This window comes from Maniola hyperantus, chromosome 21, assembly GCF_902806685.2.
Source record: "Maniola hyperantus chromosome 21, iAphHyp1.2, whole genome shotgun sequence".
Classification (NCBI taxonomy): Eukaryota; Metazoa; Arthropoda; class Insecta; order Lepidoptera; family Nymphalidae; genus Maniola; species Maniola hyperantus.
In genome coordinates this window covers 1,630,724-1,650,999 of record NC_048556.1, presented here as the reverse complement: position 1 = coordinate 1,650,999, position 20,276 = coordinate 1,630,724, and the positions used below count along the sequence as shown (strand labels likewise).

The window sequence follows — 20,276 nt, the reverse complement described above, 5'->3', positions numbered from 1 at the left end:
TTTGGCAGTACTCTTAGTACGAGATTGTATGTCTCACCAACGTTGATAGTATTCGTGTGTCGAAACACTTCAGCGTTATAGTAAACTGGATCTTAAACTGCCTTGTTTTAAAGCTCAAGTTTGTCTACACATCTACAGCCAGCGCTCCAAGCGGAAACGTAACGAAATTAAAATCAGTGGTATTGAATTTTTGACTTCAATTCAAGGCTGTTTAGGTCTATTTTACTTTGACGTTATTGTGTTTGACTCTCGAATTCTAGCAACGTTGGTGAGGATGAAAGATCTTATACCTACTAAGCAGTGGCGTGCAGCTCATAGAGGCATAAACGCACTGCTTGCCCTCATTATAATAAATCAATGCTTATTTTTCATTTTACCTGCCGTAAAATAAGTTCATACCTAAATGCATACCCTGGCTTGAACTCCTGTGCACGCCACTGCTACTAAGCATACAGATCGAAAGATTAAGTTTCATTTCAACAGTAATTTCTCGTTTGTGATAATGTAACTGACTAACTTAATTAAGAGATTGCTCTTGATTGTTTATCAATTAACTATTTCATACTAGTTTTTGCCCGCGACTTAGTCCGCGTGGATTTAGGTTTTTAAAAATCTCGCGGGAACTCTTTGATTTTCCGGGATAAAAAGTAGCCTATGTCACTCTCCAGTAGGGCGATTGCCTAAAACCTGCATCAATCATTAGTACAATCTCAATTGTTTTGATTGGCTGAATTTGTGCGATTCTTGTTGCAACAATGCATTGTGGCCAATAGTGAGCGAGCATGAACCAATCAGAGGTGATTGCGATCGTGACAGTGTAGCTGTCATTCTCCCGAAATCGCGCAGCTGGTCTTTGTCTATACCCATGCAAACGTTAATCCGTTTTTGTTGTCTGTCTGTCGGTCTGTCAAGAAACCTACAGGGTACTTCCCGTTGACCTAGAATCATGAAATTTGGCAGGTAGGTAGGTCTTATAGCAGACATTCGGAGAAAAATCTGAAAACCGTGAATTTGTGGTTACATGACATCCCACAAAAAAAAACTTAAATTGTTGTCATGAATTAATAATTAATGTTTTCAATTTATAAGGAAGATAACTATATCGAGTGGGGTATCATATGAAAGGTCTTTACATGTGCATTCTAAAACAGATTTTATTTTATTTTTATGCATCATAGTTTTCGAGTTATCGTGCAAAATGTCGAAAAAATACGACTGTAGTACAGAACCCTCATTGCGCGAGCCTGACTCGCATTTGGCCGGTTGTTTTCTGTGTTACATATCCAAAAGAAGGCTGGAAGAGAATGTTTGTTAATCCATTAACTGAATTGGTATGGTACAAAATTGTTTTTTCAATTCCGGTAAGTAAAACAAAAAGAAATTGGTTTGCCAAATGAATAGCAGTAGCAGAAAAGTTCTCTCCTCGTTCAAATTGGGGAAATATTCCCTTATTTTCGTCTAAATCCTTTTCCAACCAATTCCATTGTCTAACTGAACTAAATCCTTTACGAATTGCGTGAAAATTGCTCGGCTTTCCCTGACAAGTTTCCTTTGATTTCGGTTAGGCGTAGTAGGAGAATTTAAGATTAAGGCACTTGTTCCACTGCCGACGAGGAAGCGACTAGCTATCGACTATTTTCTCGCTCAAGGATTATACAATCGATGTATGACTCTGTGTCAATAAAAGAGACAATATGAATATACCTACTGAAATATATGAGTTACTATACGTACTTAAAACTAAAGCTACGAGGGTTCCAAACGCGCCCAAGTCTGAGAAAAAAATTGTATAAGTAGGTAACTTCTCTGGTTAGATGTTGGATTTATTAAGTTACTTAATAGTACCTATCTCCCAAACAGCACTAAAGTAAAATTTATTTTCGCTGCGGTAACGAGTAACTACCCTTTTTTATCTTAATTCTCTTTTAGAATTGTTTGTATCAGCAAATTCATCTCAATGAAGACTAAAAGTGGGTTAAGTGAATGCAGTACCTACCTAACTACGTTGTACTTAATGGCCAACAATATTGAGCCGTTATCAGTAAACATTCCATCTGGCTTATCAGTTGTATTGGATTGGGAGTTTACGTAATTTATCTTTTTGATTGGCCATCGTTCATCGTTGTACTGTTTCCAGAAACTATGGTTAAATATACGAGTATTTCAGGTTAAATAGAGCGTTCCTTTTGCTCAGACTATACTATAAAGACGTAAATAAAGCAAGTTTATAGGTGAGAGACTTAATATGACCAAATTTCACCAAGCAAATAAATTAATCATGGTTTAGTTAACATTCATTGTATCTCTCCTTTTTTAACCGACTTCCAAAAAGGAGGTGGTTCTCAATGCGGGCCGTTGTGCTTGACTCCAAGTCCCAATTCCTCAACCCTGATGATGTTGGGTACAGCACTCCTAAACTATAGTGATTCAGGAACTGCGGATGATGCAATATTATTTTTGGTGCCAAGCATAGACTACACCGTTGCACTTTGGATCCTAACTCCTCAATCGTGATGCTGCAAGGTACTGAACTCCTAAGCTGGGGGATTCGGGAATTTCTGATGGGGAGTTGATATTTTGGGTACCAAGCAATTACTACTTACACTAAAAAGCTTAAAAAAAACCGACCTCCAAAACCACTATTTAAAGTAAATAATAACTTTTGTTTCTACAAGTGTATGAAGTCGGGCGAGCATAAAATAAACTAGAAATCAAAGCGTGAAGCTCGCCCGACTTCAACATACATAAACACGTGTAGAAACAAAAGTTATTTTTTACTTTAAATAGTGATTTTGGAGGTCAGATTTTTAATATTTTTTTAAATCGCGTATTTCATCTGCCAAAAAGGGATAGCATTACAAATGTTTAACTAAACGGGGGTTAAATGGTTGGTGAAACTGAGACTTAAATCTGTATCCATTAACTAGTAACTAAGCTCTATATAGATCTCATGCTAACCAGAGAATTGCTATTTGAACGAAATAGGGTCCCGAATGTCGGTACAAATCTCAATAAGTATGTTAAAGGAAAAGGTGACTGACTGACTGACTAACTGACTGATCTATCAACGCTCAAACTACTGGACGGATCAGGCTGAAATTTGGCTTGCAGATAGAGAGCTATTATGACGTAGGCAGTGGCGTGCATAGGGTTTAAAGTCAGGGTAAGCATTAGTTAGGTAAGCAAGCCAAAGGATAATGAGCATTGAGAAATTTCAACTGAGTTAACTATTTCTTGGGTAAGCAGCGCTTTTATGCCTCTATGAGTTGCACGCCACTGGACGTAGGCATCCGCTAAGGAAGGGTTTTTGAAAATTCAACCCCTAAGCGGGTGAAATAGGGGTTTGAAATTAGTGTAGTCCACGCGGACGAAGTCGCGAGCATAAGCTAGTCGATCAATAAAAAGTGAATTGAGGAATGCAGATTGCGATACAAGTCAATGAGCATTGATTCAATAGATATTGATTATACAGTTCATAAACATGTGGGGTCATAACGTAGGAATGTTGTTTTAAATTTTTCTTCCACTTGCTCGGAATTTGCTACTTTACTGAAGATAGGATGTCACTACAGAAGACTGCTATCGGGTCTATACTGGCCGTACGCCAACAATTTCCAAGAGGACTGTAATGGAAATTGCTGGACAGTTTCATCCTGATGACGAGGTTCTTTATGGTGTAGACTAAAATAAATTGCGTTTTTTTAGGTAGGTACACGATTTTATTAATATTCTGACTTTATATAATATATAGTATACTAGCTGAATCGCCCCGGCTTCGGTCGGGTGGAGTTTAGAAAATTGAGGGGGAGGTTGAATTAATTATTTCTCTCCGTAAGAACCATCCTCGTACTTCAAGGAATATTATAAAAAAAGAATTAGCGAAATCGGTTCAGCGGTTCTCGAGATTTGCGATGAGCAACACATTTGGTGATTCATTTTTATATTATAGATTATATATATATGTATATATTGTTGACATTTGATGTTATGGCCCAGTTATAAAAGCCTCTTCTAAGCAATAGCGTTAGACAAGCAATGGTACTGATTCTGAGCACAACCTAATTTTAGAGTATCCGCATCCTCTTCTTACTAATGTAATATGAAAAGGACAGACGCAGTTTGACAGTTTAAAATTTAATTTTTAGATGGTAAACCCTGTGATTTTAGCGGACAGTCGCGAGCCTACTGTTTAAATTTGTAGCGTGCACTAAAATTTAGAGTCTTTAAATGTAAAGTTTATGTTCTGTGCCTTTTTAGCATTGTTAAAAAGAAAAGTATGCAGATACTCAAAATTTAGTTTATAGAAAGACAACGGAATCGGTGCCATTGTTGACCCAGTTATAGATAAATGAATGACTCTCAATTACTGGCACGGTTCTAATTCAGGCTGTCGTTCTCGGTTATTATCAAACTCGTGGAAGCAAATTCCTCTTTAACGAGGCGCTGCGGAAATCTTTTTTTTTATTCAGATACAAGTTAGCCCTTGACTGCAATCTCACCAGCTAGCAGCTGCGCGATTTCGGGAGAATGACAGCTACAAAGTCACGATCGCAATCACCTCTGATTGGTTGACGCTCGCTTACTATTGGCTACAATGCATTGTTGCAACAAGAATCACACAAATTCAGCCAATCAGAACCATTGAGATTGTAATAATGATTGATACAGGTTTCCCGCAATCGAGGTGCTGGTGGTAAGCGATAATGCAATCTAAGAGGGATGCGGGCTAACCTGTGGCCCTACCGCGGTTGTTTGACAGCTACAATGTCACGATCGCAATCACCTCTGATTGGTTGACGCTCGCTCACTATTGGCTACAATGCATTGTTGCAACTAGAATCGCACAAATTCAGCCAATCAGAACCATTGAGATTGTAATAATGATTGATGCCGGTTTCCCGCAATCGAGGTGCTGGTGGTAAGCGATGATGCAATCTAAGATGGAAGCGGGCTAACTGGAAGGGGTATGGCAGTTTTTATTAAACCCATACCCCTTTGGTTTCTACACGGCATCGTACCGGAACCCTGAATCGCTTGGCGGACCGGCTTAGCCTCCCGCCAGACTGCGAGATGGACCAAGATTCACAACATAATGTCCATGTCATTACTAATACCCAGATAAAATCAGCATCAAGGCTAGTTTCTCCGGCACACGACACGACCAACTTTTCCCGCAAGTGTATTGCGTTTTTTGCTCAACTCCACAGTGAATAATGGTTGCATACAAAAGCTAGTCACAAAAAGTAGTCTAGCTTAAAAATTGTGAATGTGTACAACAGGGACATCTTTAGAATTGTACTTATTATTATTTTATGCAGTTTAATGTGTACAATTTTATTTAAATAGTAATTATTATTATTTGATATCACTTAATCTTATATTTTCAAGATTTCCTTCCGTGATTGTTTTATTAATTTTTACTTTTGATTTTTAATTATTGCATATTATTTGTGGTTACATCACGAAAAAAAATTAAAATGTGTTCATGAACAAATAATTGTATTTTCAACTTTCGAAGTAAGATTACTATACCAAGTGGGGTATCATATGAAAGGGGTTTACCTGTACACTCTAAAACAGATTTTTATTTATTATTATGCACAATAGTTTTTGATTTATCGTCTAAAAAAAAATACCACTAGTACGGAACTCTCGGAGCGTGAGTCTGACTCGCACTTTTCCGGTTTTTAATGGTATAACTGCACAAATCGCTGGTAAAAATTTGATTACTTAATTATGTCCAGTTGCATAACTGGCAGTTAGTTACATTACGGTTACCGTTAAACTTCGCCCGTCAATAAAAGCACAATGGGTTGCGCAAGTCAGGAATTAATTTACTTCGGGTTAAAATGATATTACTTTTAACTTTAATCATGGAGGTATGAATACTATCATATTTAAGTAATTACATTGAAATATATAAAAGGAAAAGGCGACTAGCTGACTGACTGACTGATCTATCAACGCACAGCTCAAACTACTGGATGAATCGGGCTGTTTAGCATGCAAATAGCTATTATGACGTAGGCATCCGCTAAGAAAGGATTTTTGTAAATTTAACCCCTAAGGGGGTGAAGTAAGAGTTTGAAATTTGTGTAGTCCATGTGGACGAAGTCGCGAGCATAAGCTAGTAATAACTATTATCTTATCATCCATACTAATAATTATTATAAATGCGAACTATCTGTCTGTCTGTCTGCTAGCTTTTAACAGCCCAACAGTTCAACCGATTTTGATAAAAATTGGTATAGAGTTAGCTTACATCCCGCAGAAGAACTTTTTATCCCGGAAAATAAAGAGTTCCCACGGAATTTAAAAAAAACCTAAATCCACGCGGACGAAGTCGCAAGCATCATCTAGTTTTAATAATTATCTCATCGTTTCAAACACAGGCATTTATCAATACCTTCACAACATTATGCATATTAAGTAGGACGTAGGTAGCACACCAATGTTATTGAGTGACCTTTATAACTATTTTATATGGCGTGCCGGTGGGCGTGCCTACGTGTTAGTAAATAATTGGGTCAGTTCGTCCGCTACGGCCACTTGGAAACGGTGCTTGACTTGTTTGGAAGGTGCTCCAAGAAATGCTCAAAGAAGTTTGTCAAAAGAACATTCTGAACAGAAATATCAAAGAAAATTTTATTATGCTTGCAAATTAATTTTTTTAAGTTGATAACCTTTTTAGAAATTACGGTCAGTTAAACAAACGTTAAACGCCTGTTTATTTTAATTATTTCTTTTTTTTTGTGGTAACACCCTAATATTGATAGATGTCCTTGTGAATGGATACATTCAGTACATATTTCTCTATATCACGTACTATTTTATTGTGTTTTGTACCGTGAACTGTGCGCTATGGTCCCAAATAAATGACTATTTATTTATATTTATTTATTTACTAGCTGATGCCCGCGACTTCGTCCGCGTGGAATTAGGTTTTTAAAAATCTCGTGGGAACTCTTTCATTGCCCGGGATAAAAAGTAGCCTATGTCACTCTCCAGGTCTTTAACTATAGCCATGCAAAAAACCTATTTTGTTGTGTTTTGTACCGTGAACGGGGTGCTATGGTCCCAAATAAATGAGGATTTATTTATTTGTATTTATTTATTCCAGTTTTAGTTCAGTACAGTTCAGGGCATTCCAGTAAACGCAAAGCGGCATTTCGGGGCGCAGCCTTTGAGTCTCCTCCATAATTTGTTTTCATTATTAGGGTTCCGTACCAATGGGACCCTTACTAGTTATTACTAAGCCTCCTCTATCCGTACGTCCGTCCGTCAGTCTCGGATACTCGGATATTTTATTTACCACTTTCTATACATTTCTTATTTCGTTCTAAACAAATATTTAGCTGGTCATCAACTTAAATTGATGATTTAATATACTTAATACGTACTGAATTTCTATTTTAAAGAGCACTTTCAATAACTACTAAGTAAGCAGTTATAATGTATCTAGAACAAGCAAAAAGTCATCCTTTCTCCCCATTTACAGGTAAAACGATTTTGAATCAACGTCATCGTCATTACGCGTTTTGTTTCGGTCGGTTCTGTAGAACAGATTTTATTAAGCGTGAACTATCGGACGACGTAAGGGCTTGGATAAACAAAGCGCGATGCGGCACGCGACTTAAATTTCAAATCAGGATGAGACACTTTTTCTCCACTTTCCTCTCCAACTAAGCGTCAGGCTTGTGCTAGGAGCAGGTACGACAATAGTGCAACGGGCGGGGTTTGAACCGTCGACCTTCCGGTTTTCAGTCCACTCCTATACCGGTTGAGCTATTGAGGCTTGAACTGAACAGCACGTTAAGAAAAAATCCTATTTAATTCTTAGACTCTGGATTAGTTATAGATAACAGGCGCCCGAAGTACGCGCTTTTTACTGAAATTGTATGAATTTCTATGAAAGGGATTATATCAAGCGATGCTGTCGTTGATACGATTTTGTAAGCGCCCAAGACGCAGCCGCACTATGCGCGTGCCTCGGGTGCCTGTTATAGCTAGTCCCGTAGTCTATGATCTGTGCAAACCGCCATATCACAACTCCAGATTGGACTTCACCCCTAGCCTCCACCCCTAGCAATATATTTGACAGATGTCGATTCAGGATCCAAACCGAGAGTTTCCTCACCCTAGTTCACTCTGACCGCACGCTGCACGTTCTGCAGAACACCACTCACACAAGCCTTATTCTGCGGTCCAGGGGGAAGCGGGCGTGTCCCGCGGGGCGAACAATTTCTTATAAATATTAATAGTTTGTTCTAAACTCCTAATATTTATAAGAAACTAGCTGCCCCGGCGAACTTCGTACTGCCTAACAGTCGATTCAATTTTTTAAATTTTTCTCTCCGTAAGAACCATCCTCGTACTTCAAGGAATATTATTAAAAAAGAATTAGCGATATCGGTTCAGCTGCTCTCGAGATTTGCGATCAGCAACACATTTAGCGATTCATTATTTTTATATATATATATATATATATAGAGACTAGATGGGGGATTTAGGTTTTTATAAATCCTGTGAGATTTCTTCGATTTTCCATGATAAAAAGTAGCCTATGTCCTTCCCAGGGATGCAAGCTACTTCTGTGCCAAATTTCGTCCAAATTGGTTGAACACACAGACGTTTATACTACTCGGTGGTTGAACCGATGGGCCGTGATAGACTAGCAGAAAGATAGACAGACAGACACACTGACACACTTTCGCATTTATAATAATAGTATGGATTGGTAGGAAGACGCGCGGACATGCCGAGCGGTATCGAGAGTATAAAATCGCACCCGCTCCCACCTGGGCCGCAGACTTAGCCTCACGCACGTATGTCCAGGCCTTTAAGACGTACAGTTTATTGAAGCTTGGCATGTAAGTGAAAGTGCTGAAATGGTCCGTGATTAATTTTGGAGCAGTCGATGAACTATTATTTATTTATAGTGTTGGTTTATTTATCACGAGCTACGACGCCATTGGCTGACGGCTGACGATGTTTGTCATATTGTTCGCCTTAGGGTGATTGTGCACTCATTCGTATTTGGTTCGTAATTCGTATCCGTGATTCTTCAAAGTAGCCGTCATACAAATACGAACATTCGATTGGTATTTTTAAGTATTACTTATGTTTAAGTATAAGTAATACCTACTAATACTTAAAAACCGGCCAAGTGCGAGTCAAAATCGCGCAACGAGGGTTCCGTAATACAGTCGTATCTTTTCGACATTTTGCACGATAATTCAAAAACTATGATGCATAAAAATAATAAAAATCTGTTTTAGAATGCACAAGTGAAGAACTTTTATATCCTAATTATTATTTTATGACCACAATTTAAATTTTTTGTGTGTGATGTAACCACAAATTCACGGTTTTCAGATTTTTCCCCGAATGTCTGCTATAAGACCTACCTACCTGCCAAATTTCATGATTCTAGGTCAACTGGAAGTACCCTGTAGGTTTCTTGACAGACCGACAGACAGACAGACAACAAAGTGATCCTAGAAGGGTTCCTTTTTTCCTTTTGAGGTACGGAACCCAAAAATAAGCTGAATACGAAGAACATTGTCCGAGTTCTATGAAGAAGATAATAATACCAGTGTCTCTATCTCCACAGAAGCCCTAGACCGAGCGAGACTGGCGCGCGAGCGGCGCGAAGCTGAACAAAGAAAGCGACTAGACGAGCTCAGAGCACACGCGGCGGCTGCGCAAGCGCAACGCGAGAAGCGAGACGAGGAGCGGCGCAAGCGGCAAGCCGAGCAGCGCGCCAGGGACGACGACAGGCGGACACAGGTAAGACCTTTCTACTATCGTACCGCAAGGCATCGCCAAGGTCTGCACCCGTACGTAGTCGAAATTCCACCAATACGTACCAAGCGATTTGCCTCCTCATTTCTAATTCGAACCGCTAAGGTTTGGAACACCCTTCCAGCATCAGTTTTCCCCTCCCATTATAATATGGGTACCTTCAAGACAAGAGTGAATAGGCATCTTCTAGGCAAGCGCGCTCCATCTTAGGCTGCATCATCACTAGCCACCCAGGTCTGATTGCAGCGAAGCGCTAGTCTATAATATAAAAAAAAAGACCACCGACCAGCATGAACGAGGCAGTCATCCCGCCGAAACGTACGTCTTGTAGTGTAGTTAGTAGGTCCATTGATATAATGCTATGACCAAGATACACAGTTGCCCGATGCTCTAAATTAATAAGGATCATAAGGTAGTTTTCGAGGGAAGCTGGAAGAAATTTCTATGGGAGAGATAAGCTTTATTACATTTTTCATTTCATTTTATTTACTTCTCACAGGGTTTTGAACAAGAATAATAATAACGTGAAAATTCTCATCACTAAATCATCGCTTCACCGACTGTCGCTGGCGCTGTTGGATTTTTGTGACATATATCTACTTATTTCATAAAATACGGAAAAATGGGCTATCTAAATTATTTGTGCTTGCACTTTTAGATAGCAAAAAGATAGACACTTGTTCTACGCAACAACGACTTAGCGAACCAAAGATGTTTCTTGAAAAATTAAGTCAATAATATTATTACTACAAGCACATTCTGAAGTAAATTTTTGCTATCGCTTCGGCGATAATTTAAAGTGTAATTAAGAAGGTACATAACTTACTAATATAATATTTATTTATTTAGTTAAGTATATGCGCATTGCTCTTAACCACACTTTCAGAACTTTTAAAGAAGCTCATGAAAATTAATAGTGAATTTAGTACTAAATATCTAGTTAAAGTACGTATACGTACGTAAGTAGTATTACGCATAGCTTCGGTTGTTGCTTAGAAAACACTATGCAGTGACTTTTTACTTACCCTGACTTGCTCTGCCACTAATTCTGTTTCTTTCCTGTTCTGTGCAATAAAAGTATACGTTTTCATTCATATTTTATACTAACTTTAATAACTAACAGGCCCTAACCTTTTTTTTAATGTACAAAAAACTGTGTATCTTTGGTTTTTTATATCAATGAAATAGATGTTAAGTATTCGTATGCTTGCAGAAGAGAGACGCGGAGCTTTGTCAACCGCATTTGGGCCAGCACGCCAAAGAGGACGATAGGCGGTTACAGGTAAGTCTCACCATCTACTATTCTTTCATTTCAGAAGACTGTATATCATTGTAACGAGGCATTGTGTAGTAGAGTACGAAGTCATATTAGACCAGCAGAAAATCGCTATGCTCTTGAAGAGTAAAGGCAAAACTTTGCAGAGTAAGGTAAGCGTAGTATAGTAGAGTAACTAGAAGCCATCCAATCAACAAGATCTTAAAAAATATTCTGGTGCACAAGGAACAGGAAACAGGGCCGGCTTAAGCATATTCGGCGCCGGGGTGCGAAAGTTAGTCTGCGCCCCGCCCCCTATTAAAAGTATCTAATAATTACCTGCACACATATAGTACGCGACAGGTCGAGCTGGCAATCGGGGTATAAAGGTGGCTCATGCCGCCGGGTTGGGCCGGCGGCTTTACCGGCGGTATGGAGCCAATTTTTTATATCATTGCCGCTGTAGGCCGCAGAAGCCGCAGCATCGCTGTGATTATCGTTGAAGTTAGTGGCGCTCGGCCCGGCGGCAATGCCGGCGAGTAACATCCGCGGCTTTGTTGTGTGCCGCCGAATGCCGTGAACAAAGCCGGCGGCTGACCCGCCAGGCGTGCCGCCGGGCTGGTGTGGAGCCACCATGAGGCGGCCCCGCACACCCGCACGTCACGGGCGCGCGACGCTATCCCGCACCGGGCTAGCAGGGGGGCTATGCGGGTGTGTTGTTTCCATCTCGACCTGTCGCGCACTATACCTATAAGCGCGAGGGAAGCGAGCGCGAAATTATTTATTTTTTCAACAGAAAAATTTCTCGGAAAATAAGTGAAATCTAGATACCTACTCAAAACCTTAGAAATCGCGAGCAAAGCGAATGCGATTTTTTTTTAAATCGCTCAAGGGAGGTGCATTTGTGTCCCTTTCGGCACCCCCGGAAATCAAATCTAGGCACTTAGAAATTCATAAAGCGCGTGCGAAGCGAGCGCGAAATTTTTCACAAAGTTGCCCATGGGAGGCATGTTATATTTCTTTCTCTTTCGGCACCGCCCGAAATCAAATCTAGGTAGGTAGGTAAATTTATGGGCAGTCGGCTTGCGCCCCCTAGGACTCTGCGCCCGGGTGCCCACTGCCCCGCACGCCTTGAACCCGCCCTGGGTAAAGACAGCCGTGACAGCAAACTTAATTCGTTACAATCTAACTCGACGTAAGTTGTTTACATTTTTGTTACAGTAATCATCGCTTGTGCTTGTTTGTTTGTGACGTGGTGTAAGGTGCTGTTCGTGTTTGTTGTGAGTTCTTGTTGGTGTGTTGGTGTTAGTGAAGTCATTTACATGTATGTATGTTTTTCATCAGCCCTTTAGTTCAAAACAGTTAGTTAGTCTTCGCGGCGAAAAAATGAGTAGATACCTAAACTAAACTAAATAAATAAATAAAATAAATAAATAAATAAAAATCTTTTTTATTCGAATAAACTTTTACAAGTACTTTCGAATAGTCGGATGCATCTACCACCTAAAAGATGTAAACAATCATAATATTTACTACCTAGACTCTAGAGTAATGTGAAAAAGAAGTGATATTATTAGGTACAATATACGTCTATCTGCCGCACTCAGAGTCGCTTAATCCTTACTTAAGTTTAGTTAAAACGAGACAGACCTGTAGGGCGATTGTCTAAAACCTGCATCAATCATTATTACAATCCCAATTGTTCTGATTGGCTGAATTTGTGCGATTCTTGTTGCAACAATGCATTGTGGCCAATAGTGAGCGAGCGTTAACCAATCAGAGATGATTGCGATCGTGACATTGTAGCTGTCAAACAACCTTCCTTTTACACTACAGAACCTCAAACAAGATTTGCACATGTACAACCCGTCGGAAATATCTGAGAACCTAGCTTAATGACGTCATGCAACGTGCTTGCGTTGGCAACGGTACTGGCGAAAATGGGCGAGCTGCGGGGAAGCGCATTCCAGCGAGGTGTTCAGATATTTCCGACGGGTTGTACTAAACATATACGTGCCTACGTACTCTCAACGACTCGATGTGCGTACTCTATTGAATTAGTTTCGGTCGATGAGCTCAATCGGAATTATTTCCTTACGTCGGAAAATACGTTCATACGTCCGGCCATTCAAAACGCGAATCGCGAGAGAACTCATGACATCATCTCGCAAGGACGCGGTTATGCAATGCTAATAGGCTAAGAGCTTGTAGAACAAAATTCCATCTGAGTTCTGTCACAGAAATGGGCAAGAAGTCTACATACTTCCATGCTAATATTATAAGTAAGTGCAAAAGTATCTGTTTTTTACATTTCGTGTTTTCACGACCCATCTGCTAAACCGATTTTGACGAAAGATACTGAAATAGTTTATATCCCGGAAAATGGCACCTTCTACGTCTTTGACTACCTACCTATTTCCATGCAAAAAAACGTGTCGATCCGTTGCTCCATTGCCGTGTGATTGAAGAACAAAGCAACAAACAAACATATTTTCGCATTTATCTTCTATATATATAAAATTCAAAGTACTGACTGACTGACTGACATATATATCAACGCACAGCCTAAACCGCTGGTCCTAGAGACATGAAATTTTGAGGGTGTGTTCTTTGTAAAGAGTAAGTATCCACTAAGAAAAGATTTTTTGAAATTCCACCCCTAAATGGGTTAAATAGGGGATGAAAGTTTGTATGAAAGTCCGTCATTTTTCAAGTTATTTGCACGAAAATTGGTATTTGGGTTGTCGGTCACAAATGAAGAAATACGTCTTCCAGGCTTTTTTGAAATTCAACCCCCACCTTGTTTCTAAATTCCACCCGAGCGAAGCCGGGGCGGGTCAGCTAGTTATACATACGCGACATGTCGAGATGGCAATCCCGCACCGGGTTAGCGCGGGGGCTGTGCGGTTGTGCGGGGCGTACTATGGGCCGGTTGTTTCAACAAATTTTGACGGACACGTAACCTTTAAATATGGCGCTAACGAACGTAAGTATAGAAAAAGCGTTGATTCAGCATCTATTAGCGCTAACGTTCGTTAAAATGTTACGTTTACGTTAACCAGTGCTGGCGCCATGCGCCTTGGTAATCGTCAAATCAGTTCGTAACTTCATACTTCCTACATACCTACAGAACGTTTATTTACAAATTATAATGGAATCAATTTAATTCAATGCTATTAATGGTAGTTTTTTTGAAGATGAAAGAGAATGTGTAAGAGAGAAAAAGTGTTTAAAATGCGAAGTAGCAATATTAACAACTATATAATTTAATATTAAATGAAATAAAAAAGGATACGGAGAAATAAGTTAATTTATAGGGTTAGTTTCGCAACCAAAATAACAATGACGAACGGTTTTTTGTACAATGAAGCAACGCTCTTAAATTAACAGATGTTAAAGTCTATTAAACTACTACTTACTATTAAGTCTACGTCTGTTAAATTTTAACGAACGTATCTTACGAAGACCAATGGTTTGAAACAACCGGCCCTATATCTATTAATATCGCGGGAATACTAGACGATGCTTCGTCCAAGTAAGTTACTGGTTTTAAAAATCCTGTGGGAACTCTTAGATTTTCCGGGATAAATAATTGCCTATGTCAATTTTTGGTATGCCAGCTGCCTCTGTAAATCGGTTAAACGGGTGGGCCTTTAAGAAACCCTTAAGAAGTCTTTAATTTTCCGGGATAGAAGTAGTATGTCCGTCCTCGGGATGTAACTAAAATTCCATTGTTATCGAAATCGGTTAAACTGTTAGGCCGTAAAAAGCTAGCACACAGACAGACACACTTTCGCATTTATACCATCACTAGCTGATGCCCGCGCCTTCGTACGCGTGGATGTAGGTTTTTAAAAACCCCGTGGGAACTCTTTGATTTTCCGGGATTCAGTGGCGTGCAGGTCATAGAGGCATAAATGCACTGCTTACCCAGTTGTAATAGCTCAATGCAAATTTTACATTATGACCTGCCAGTAAACAGGTGCCTACCTAACTAATGCCTACCCTGGTTTCAAACCCTGTGCACGCCACTGCCGGGATTACAAGTAGAGATGTCACTCTCCAGGTCTTTAAATATATCCATGCAAAAATCACGTCGATCCGTTGCTCCTTTGCGACGTAATTGAAGGACAAACCAACACACTAACAAACAAACACACTTTCGCATTTATAATCCTACTGATTCAGACGGATTAGTATAGATGGGTATCGATTATAGAAAATCGACATAGGAAATCGAGCACCTGTCTCCGACACATCTCGAATGACTCGAATAGCTAGTTTATGCAAATCTAACATACTTTTGTTAAATCCCTCGGCATGCATAATAACACGCTTAACTTAATATAAGTATGAATCATGTGACTTAATACAAAGCTAATGAAATTCAGAATCACGTCATTTGTTTTCCATTCAGATGATTTTTATCTAAATCTATATAAAAAGACGTGTCTTGGCTGACTGACTGATCTATGAATGCACAGCTCAAACTATTTGAAGGATCGGACTGAAATTTGGCATGCACCTAGTCTATTATGACGTAGATATCTGCTAAAAAAGGATTTTTTTTTAAATTCAACCCATAAGGGGGTAAAATAGGGGTTTGAAATTTGTGCAGTGTATTTAGTCAGTCAGCTATACCTTTTATAATGTTTAGAAATTAGAGTTATTCTTGCCCACTTACTTAAATTTATTATTACTTTGTAACTACAATTTTTGGTACATGAATAATAAAAATAAATAAATAAATAAATTGCTGTATCTGGAGTAGCCAGTGGCCCTACCGCGGTTGTTTGACAGCTACAATGTCACGATCGCAATCATCTCTGATTGGTTAATGCTCGCTCACTATTGGCCACAATGCATTGTTGCAACAAGAATCGCACAAATTCAGCCAATCAGAACAATTGCGATTGTAATAATGATTGATGCAGGTTTTAGACAATCGCCCTACAGTGTATGTTAAGGATATATAGTAGGGGACAGGTCGAGATGGCAATCGGGGAGGGAACGCCGCGCACACCCGCGCTAACCCGGTGCACGTGAGCGCGGGTGAAGTACGGGTGTTCGGGGCGTCCCCCCCACCTCATACTCCGATTGTCATCTCGACCTGTCGCGTACTATACCTAAACCCTCTAACAAATAAACCTGGAATAGCGGCGGAATAGTTATACTCTGTTTTGTCTTTTTCCTTCAAATGTCAAATTACTGATGACAGAGAAAGACAAAACAGAGTATAACTATTCCACTGCTATTCCAGGTTTATTTGTTAGAGGGTATATATTTAGAGCCTCAATAGCTTAATCGGTAAAGGAGTGGACTGAAAACCGAAAGGTCGACGGTTCAAAACCCGCCCGTTGCACTATTGTGGTACCTACTCCTAGCACAAGCCTGACGCTTTGTTGGAGAGGAAAGGGGAATATTAGTCATTTAATATGGCTAATATTCTTTGATTAATTTTAAAAAAAAAAATTTAACTACAATCCACGCTAAAGGTGTGTCGGAAATATCTCGGCTATCGGCCGATGTAGGTAGAATTCCACTCAACAACGGCGGCGCTTGACCTCTGATCCCGCATTGCAATCATAACTCAGTGCATTCGAATTGTTACTGGATTGTTACTAGTTTACCTAGGAAATTATTGGGTAGGTACTATAGTATGACACAGGTCGAGATGCAATCGGGGTGGGGACGCTCCGCACACCCGCACAGCCCCCGGTGCGAGAGAGTGCGGGTGTCGTGCGGGTTGTGCGAGGCGTCTGCTAGCCTTTCACGGCCCATCCGTTCAACCGATTTTGACGAAAATTGGTACAGCGATAGCTTGCATCCCGGGGAAGGACATAGGCTACTTTGAAAACCAAAGAGTTCCCACGGGATTTCGCGGGCATCAACTAGTCCATACTAATATTATAAATGCGAAAGTGTGTCTGTCTATCTGCTAGCTTTTCACGTCCCATCCGTTCAACCGATTCTGATGAAATTTGGTACCGAGATTACTTGCATCCCGGGGAAGGATATAGGCTTTTTATCCCGGAAAAGCAAAGAGTTCCCATGGGACTTTTAGAAACCTAAATCCACGCGGACGAAGTCGCGGGCATCAACTAGTAATAAATAATTATGCGGAACTATAGGGAACTATCAAGATAAGGAATAATAAAGGCTTTTTTATTTTTTATTTTTATTTTTTATTTTTTATTTTATTTATTTTATTTATAGGGAACGCACCGTATTATTATACCAAAAAAACTCTTACTATTTTGTGATTAATGGAAAGGGGTCGCGACCCTCAGTAATTAGGACACGATGCAGAATAGATAATAACTATTGATTTTAGTCTTCAGTTTGCAGGCGATCTAAGCTAGCACCTAAAACAAGATCGTATTATTAGTGGCCATTTAAATAATTTCGCTTTCCAATTTTCTAATTTTCACCATCCAACTGTAGAGTACAAACATAATTTACTGGAATGGAGAAAGTAACATACGCACCTACAACGTAAAGTTTAAAGCCCCTTGTACACATTGGCCAAACGCGCTCGGCCAACTTGTATAGCGCCTCTTGGCGTAATGTTCGAGCTGTGAACATGCGTCGGTTTTTCGTCAAAGCCTGTCATGTTTTTCGTCAAAGCCTTCCAGAAGACATATTGGAGATGCCCATCAACAAGTTCAAAGTTTTCATAAAACGTAAACTTATTGAAAAATCCTATTACAAAGGATTATTTGAATGATAAGAAAGCTTGGGAATGAGTTGCTTAACAGCTTTGTGTTCTAAGTGATTTGATAAAGTGGTGATAGTAAAAGAAAACCCGGCTGAGTTTGTTGTCGGCTCTTCTCGAACCTGGGCGCGTTTGGAACCCTCGTAGCTTTAGTTTTAAGTGCGTATTAATTATCACAACTATATCATATCAACTTACAAATAAAAATTTATGACAATCAGGAAGCGTAAAATTTTACCAATTCTGAATAAATAACTTGAGTTTGAGTTTGTTTTCGGGGATGACCGAATATTAACAAGTATCATTTGCCAACTATTTTACAGACTTCAGACTTCATCGTGTTCATAGAATCACGTATTAGGTATTCTTCATCTACTAAATCTATTTCTTGAGTCTATTCTATTAGGCCAGCGTTTCCCATTTGCCGGGTCGCGACCCAGTACCGGGCCATCAAAATAAAATCCCGGGTCGCAACATTCCCGCATTGTTTTAAAAATATTACCAAATTTCGATAATATTATCTCTTTATATAAAAATGAATCGCTGAATTTGTTGCTGATCGCAAATCTCACACAGCTGAACAGCTGAACCGATTTCGCTAACTTTTTTTCCATAATATTCCTTGAAGTACGGCACGGGGATGGTTCTTACGGAGAGAAAAATTTTAAAAAATTCCTGAAAAAGAATCGACTGTTAGGCGGTACGAAGTTCGCCGGGGTACCTAATGAAACCAGCTTGGGAAGTGTTAAGTGGGTCACGGAGGGGCAATGTGAAAATTACCGGGCCATGGCAGAACAATGTTTGGGAAACACTGTACCTATTAGGCTATTCGTATAGGTCGTCCGTACATGACCGGGTCATCTTATATAACTTCAATTATGAGGTCAGATCGCAATGAACTACTCTAATACACGCTCGAAACAAAAACAGTACACTTGGTGTGAATATTGTATTGCATCGAATACTCCATTGGCTAATTTCAGAACGCTAGGAATCTCTGGTATTACAATAATGCTAGAGACATTTGCGTTTATACTACTATATATACTTATATTATAAAGTAGCTGATGCCCGCAACTTCGTGCGCGTGGATATAGGTTTTTAAAAATCCCGTGGGAACTCTTTGATTTTCCGGGATCAAAAGTAGCCTATGTCCTTCCCCGGGATGCAAGCTATCTCTTTACCAAATCTGTTCATCCAAATCGGTTAAACGGGTGCGGCGTAAAAAGCTAGCAGACAGACAGACAGACAGACACACTTTCGCATTTATAATATTAGTATGGATGCGAAAGTGTGTCTGTCTGTCTGCTAGCTTTTCACGGCGCAACAGTTTAATCGATTTTTATGAAATAAAAGAAATAGGCTACTTTTTATCCCGTAAAATCAAAGAGTTCCCACGGGATCCTTAAAGGCCCATCCGTTTAACTGATTTGTATGAAATTAGGTACAGTTCTTGCAATTCACGAAGGCTAGTGAACTTTACTTGTGGTAACGTCGTTTACATGGTCATTGCGTAAGTGTGCGTGCATGTCGGACCAATCAGTCGCGAGCAAGCGCTGTCAAACGCACACATTTAGTGTACTTAGTACTTACCTTACGTATACCGATACGACTTAAACACAAGCATTAGTCAGTGGCCTTCGTGAAATGCAAGAACTAAACAGAGGTAGCTTGGGTCCCAGACATTGACATAGGCAACTATTCGTCCCGGAAAATCAAAGAGTTCCCACAGGATTCTTAAAAACCTATATCCACGCGGACGAAGTCGCGGGAATAAGCTAGTTTGTTTATAACCGAGTAGGCGCCATATCTCCCAACTTTTGTTTCAAATTATAATAAACCATTCCCAGTATCCTGAGCACGCGCGAGTATTAATGGCCTGAGACAGAAATACTCTTGTGCTTGTAGTGCATCAAAAATGTACAAAATTAACTCCTGCGGGAAGGAGTAGCGACAAAAATAACGATAGGCCGACTTCCTTCAGGACCGAGCACATGCCATGCTACCCGGCTAGAGAAAACTATTCTAACACTAGCTGATACCCGCGGCTTCGCCCACGTGAATTTAGGTTTTTCAAAAATCCCGTGGGAACTTTTGATTTTCCAGGACAAAATGTAGTAGACAAAGTGTAGTCAGATAGTATTTATAATGGAAATCACTCACGGTAGTTTAAACGCTAAAATGTAGTCTATCCGTAGTAGCCCGTCCCCGAGATGCAAGATATCTCCCTACCAAATTTCGTAAAAACATTTAAACGCATGATTCTTTAAAAATCTCGTGGGATCACTTCTATTTAAGAATGGAATTCCTTACAGCATCAGGGCTGAGGGTGAGGGTGAAGCTCAGGGATGAGTTTTACGTGAGCTACTCACAAATTAGTCATTATTTTTAATAATTTCTTAAACTGGACACTTTTAAGTAAAGATTTTATATATAAACCTATGAAGATCATATTGCTAGGGGCGAAATTTTAATTTTGAATGCCATAAGTCTACTTTGTCA

The 20,276-nt window shown here is 39.7% G+C and overlaps 1 protein-coding gene across 10 annotated transcripts in view; it reads left to right on the top strand.

Moving 5' to 3' along the window:
- The window catches only part of LOC117992427 (ensconsin-like), a 69,593-nt gene that overhangs the window by 8,568 nt on the left and 40,749 nt on the right, over positions 1-20,276 (top strand). For 9 of the 10 annotated variants that reach the window (XM_069505885.1, XM_069505884.1, XM_069505887.1 and 6 more), the window contains exons 2-3: positions 9,614-9,789; positions 11,018-11,086. In XM_069505885.1, coding sequence (XP_069361986.1) covers positions 9,614-9,789; positions 11,018-11,086 — 245 coding nt within the window. The remainder of the gene's footprint in view (positions 1-9,613; positions 9,790-11,017; positions 11,087-20,276) is intronic. The other variant, XM_069505888.1, reaches the window with a different exon arrangement.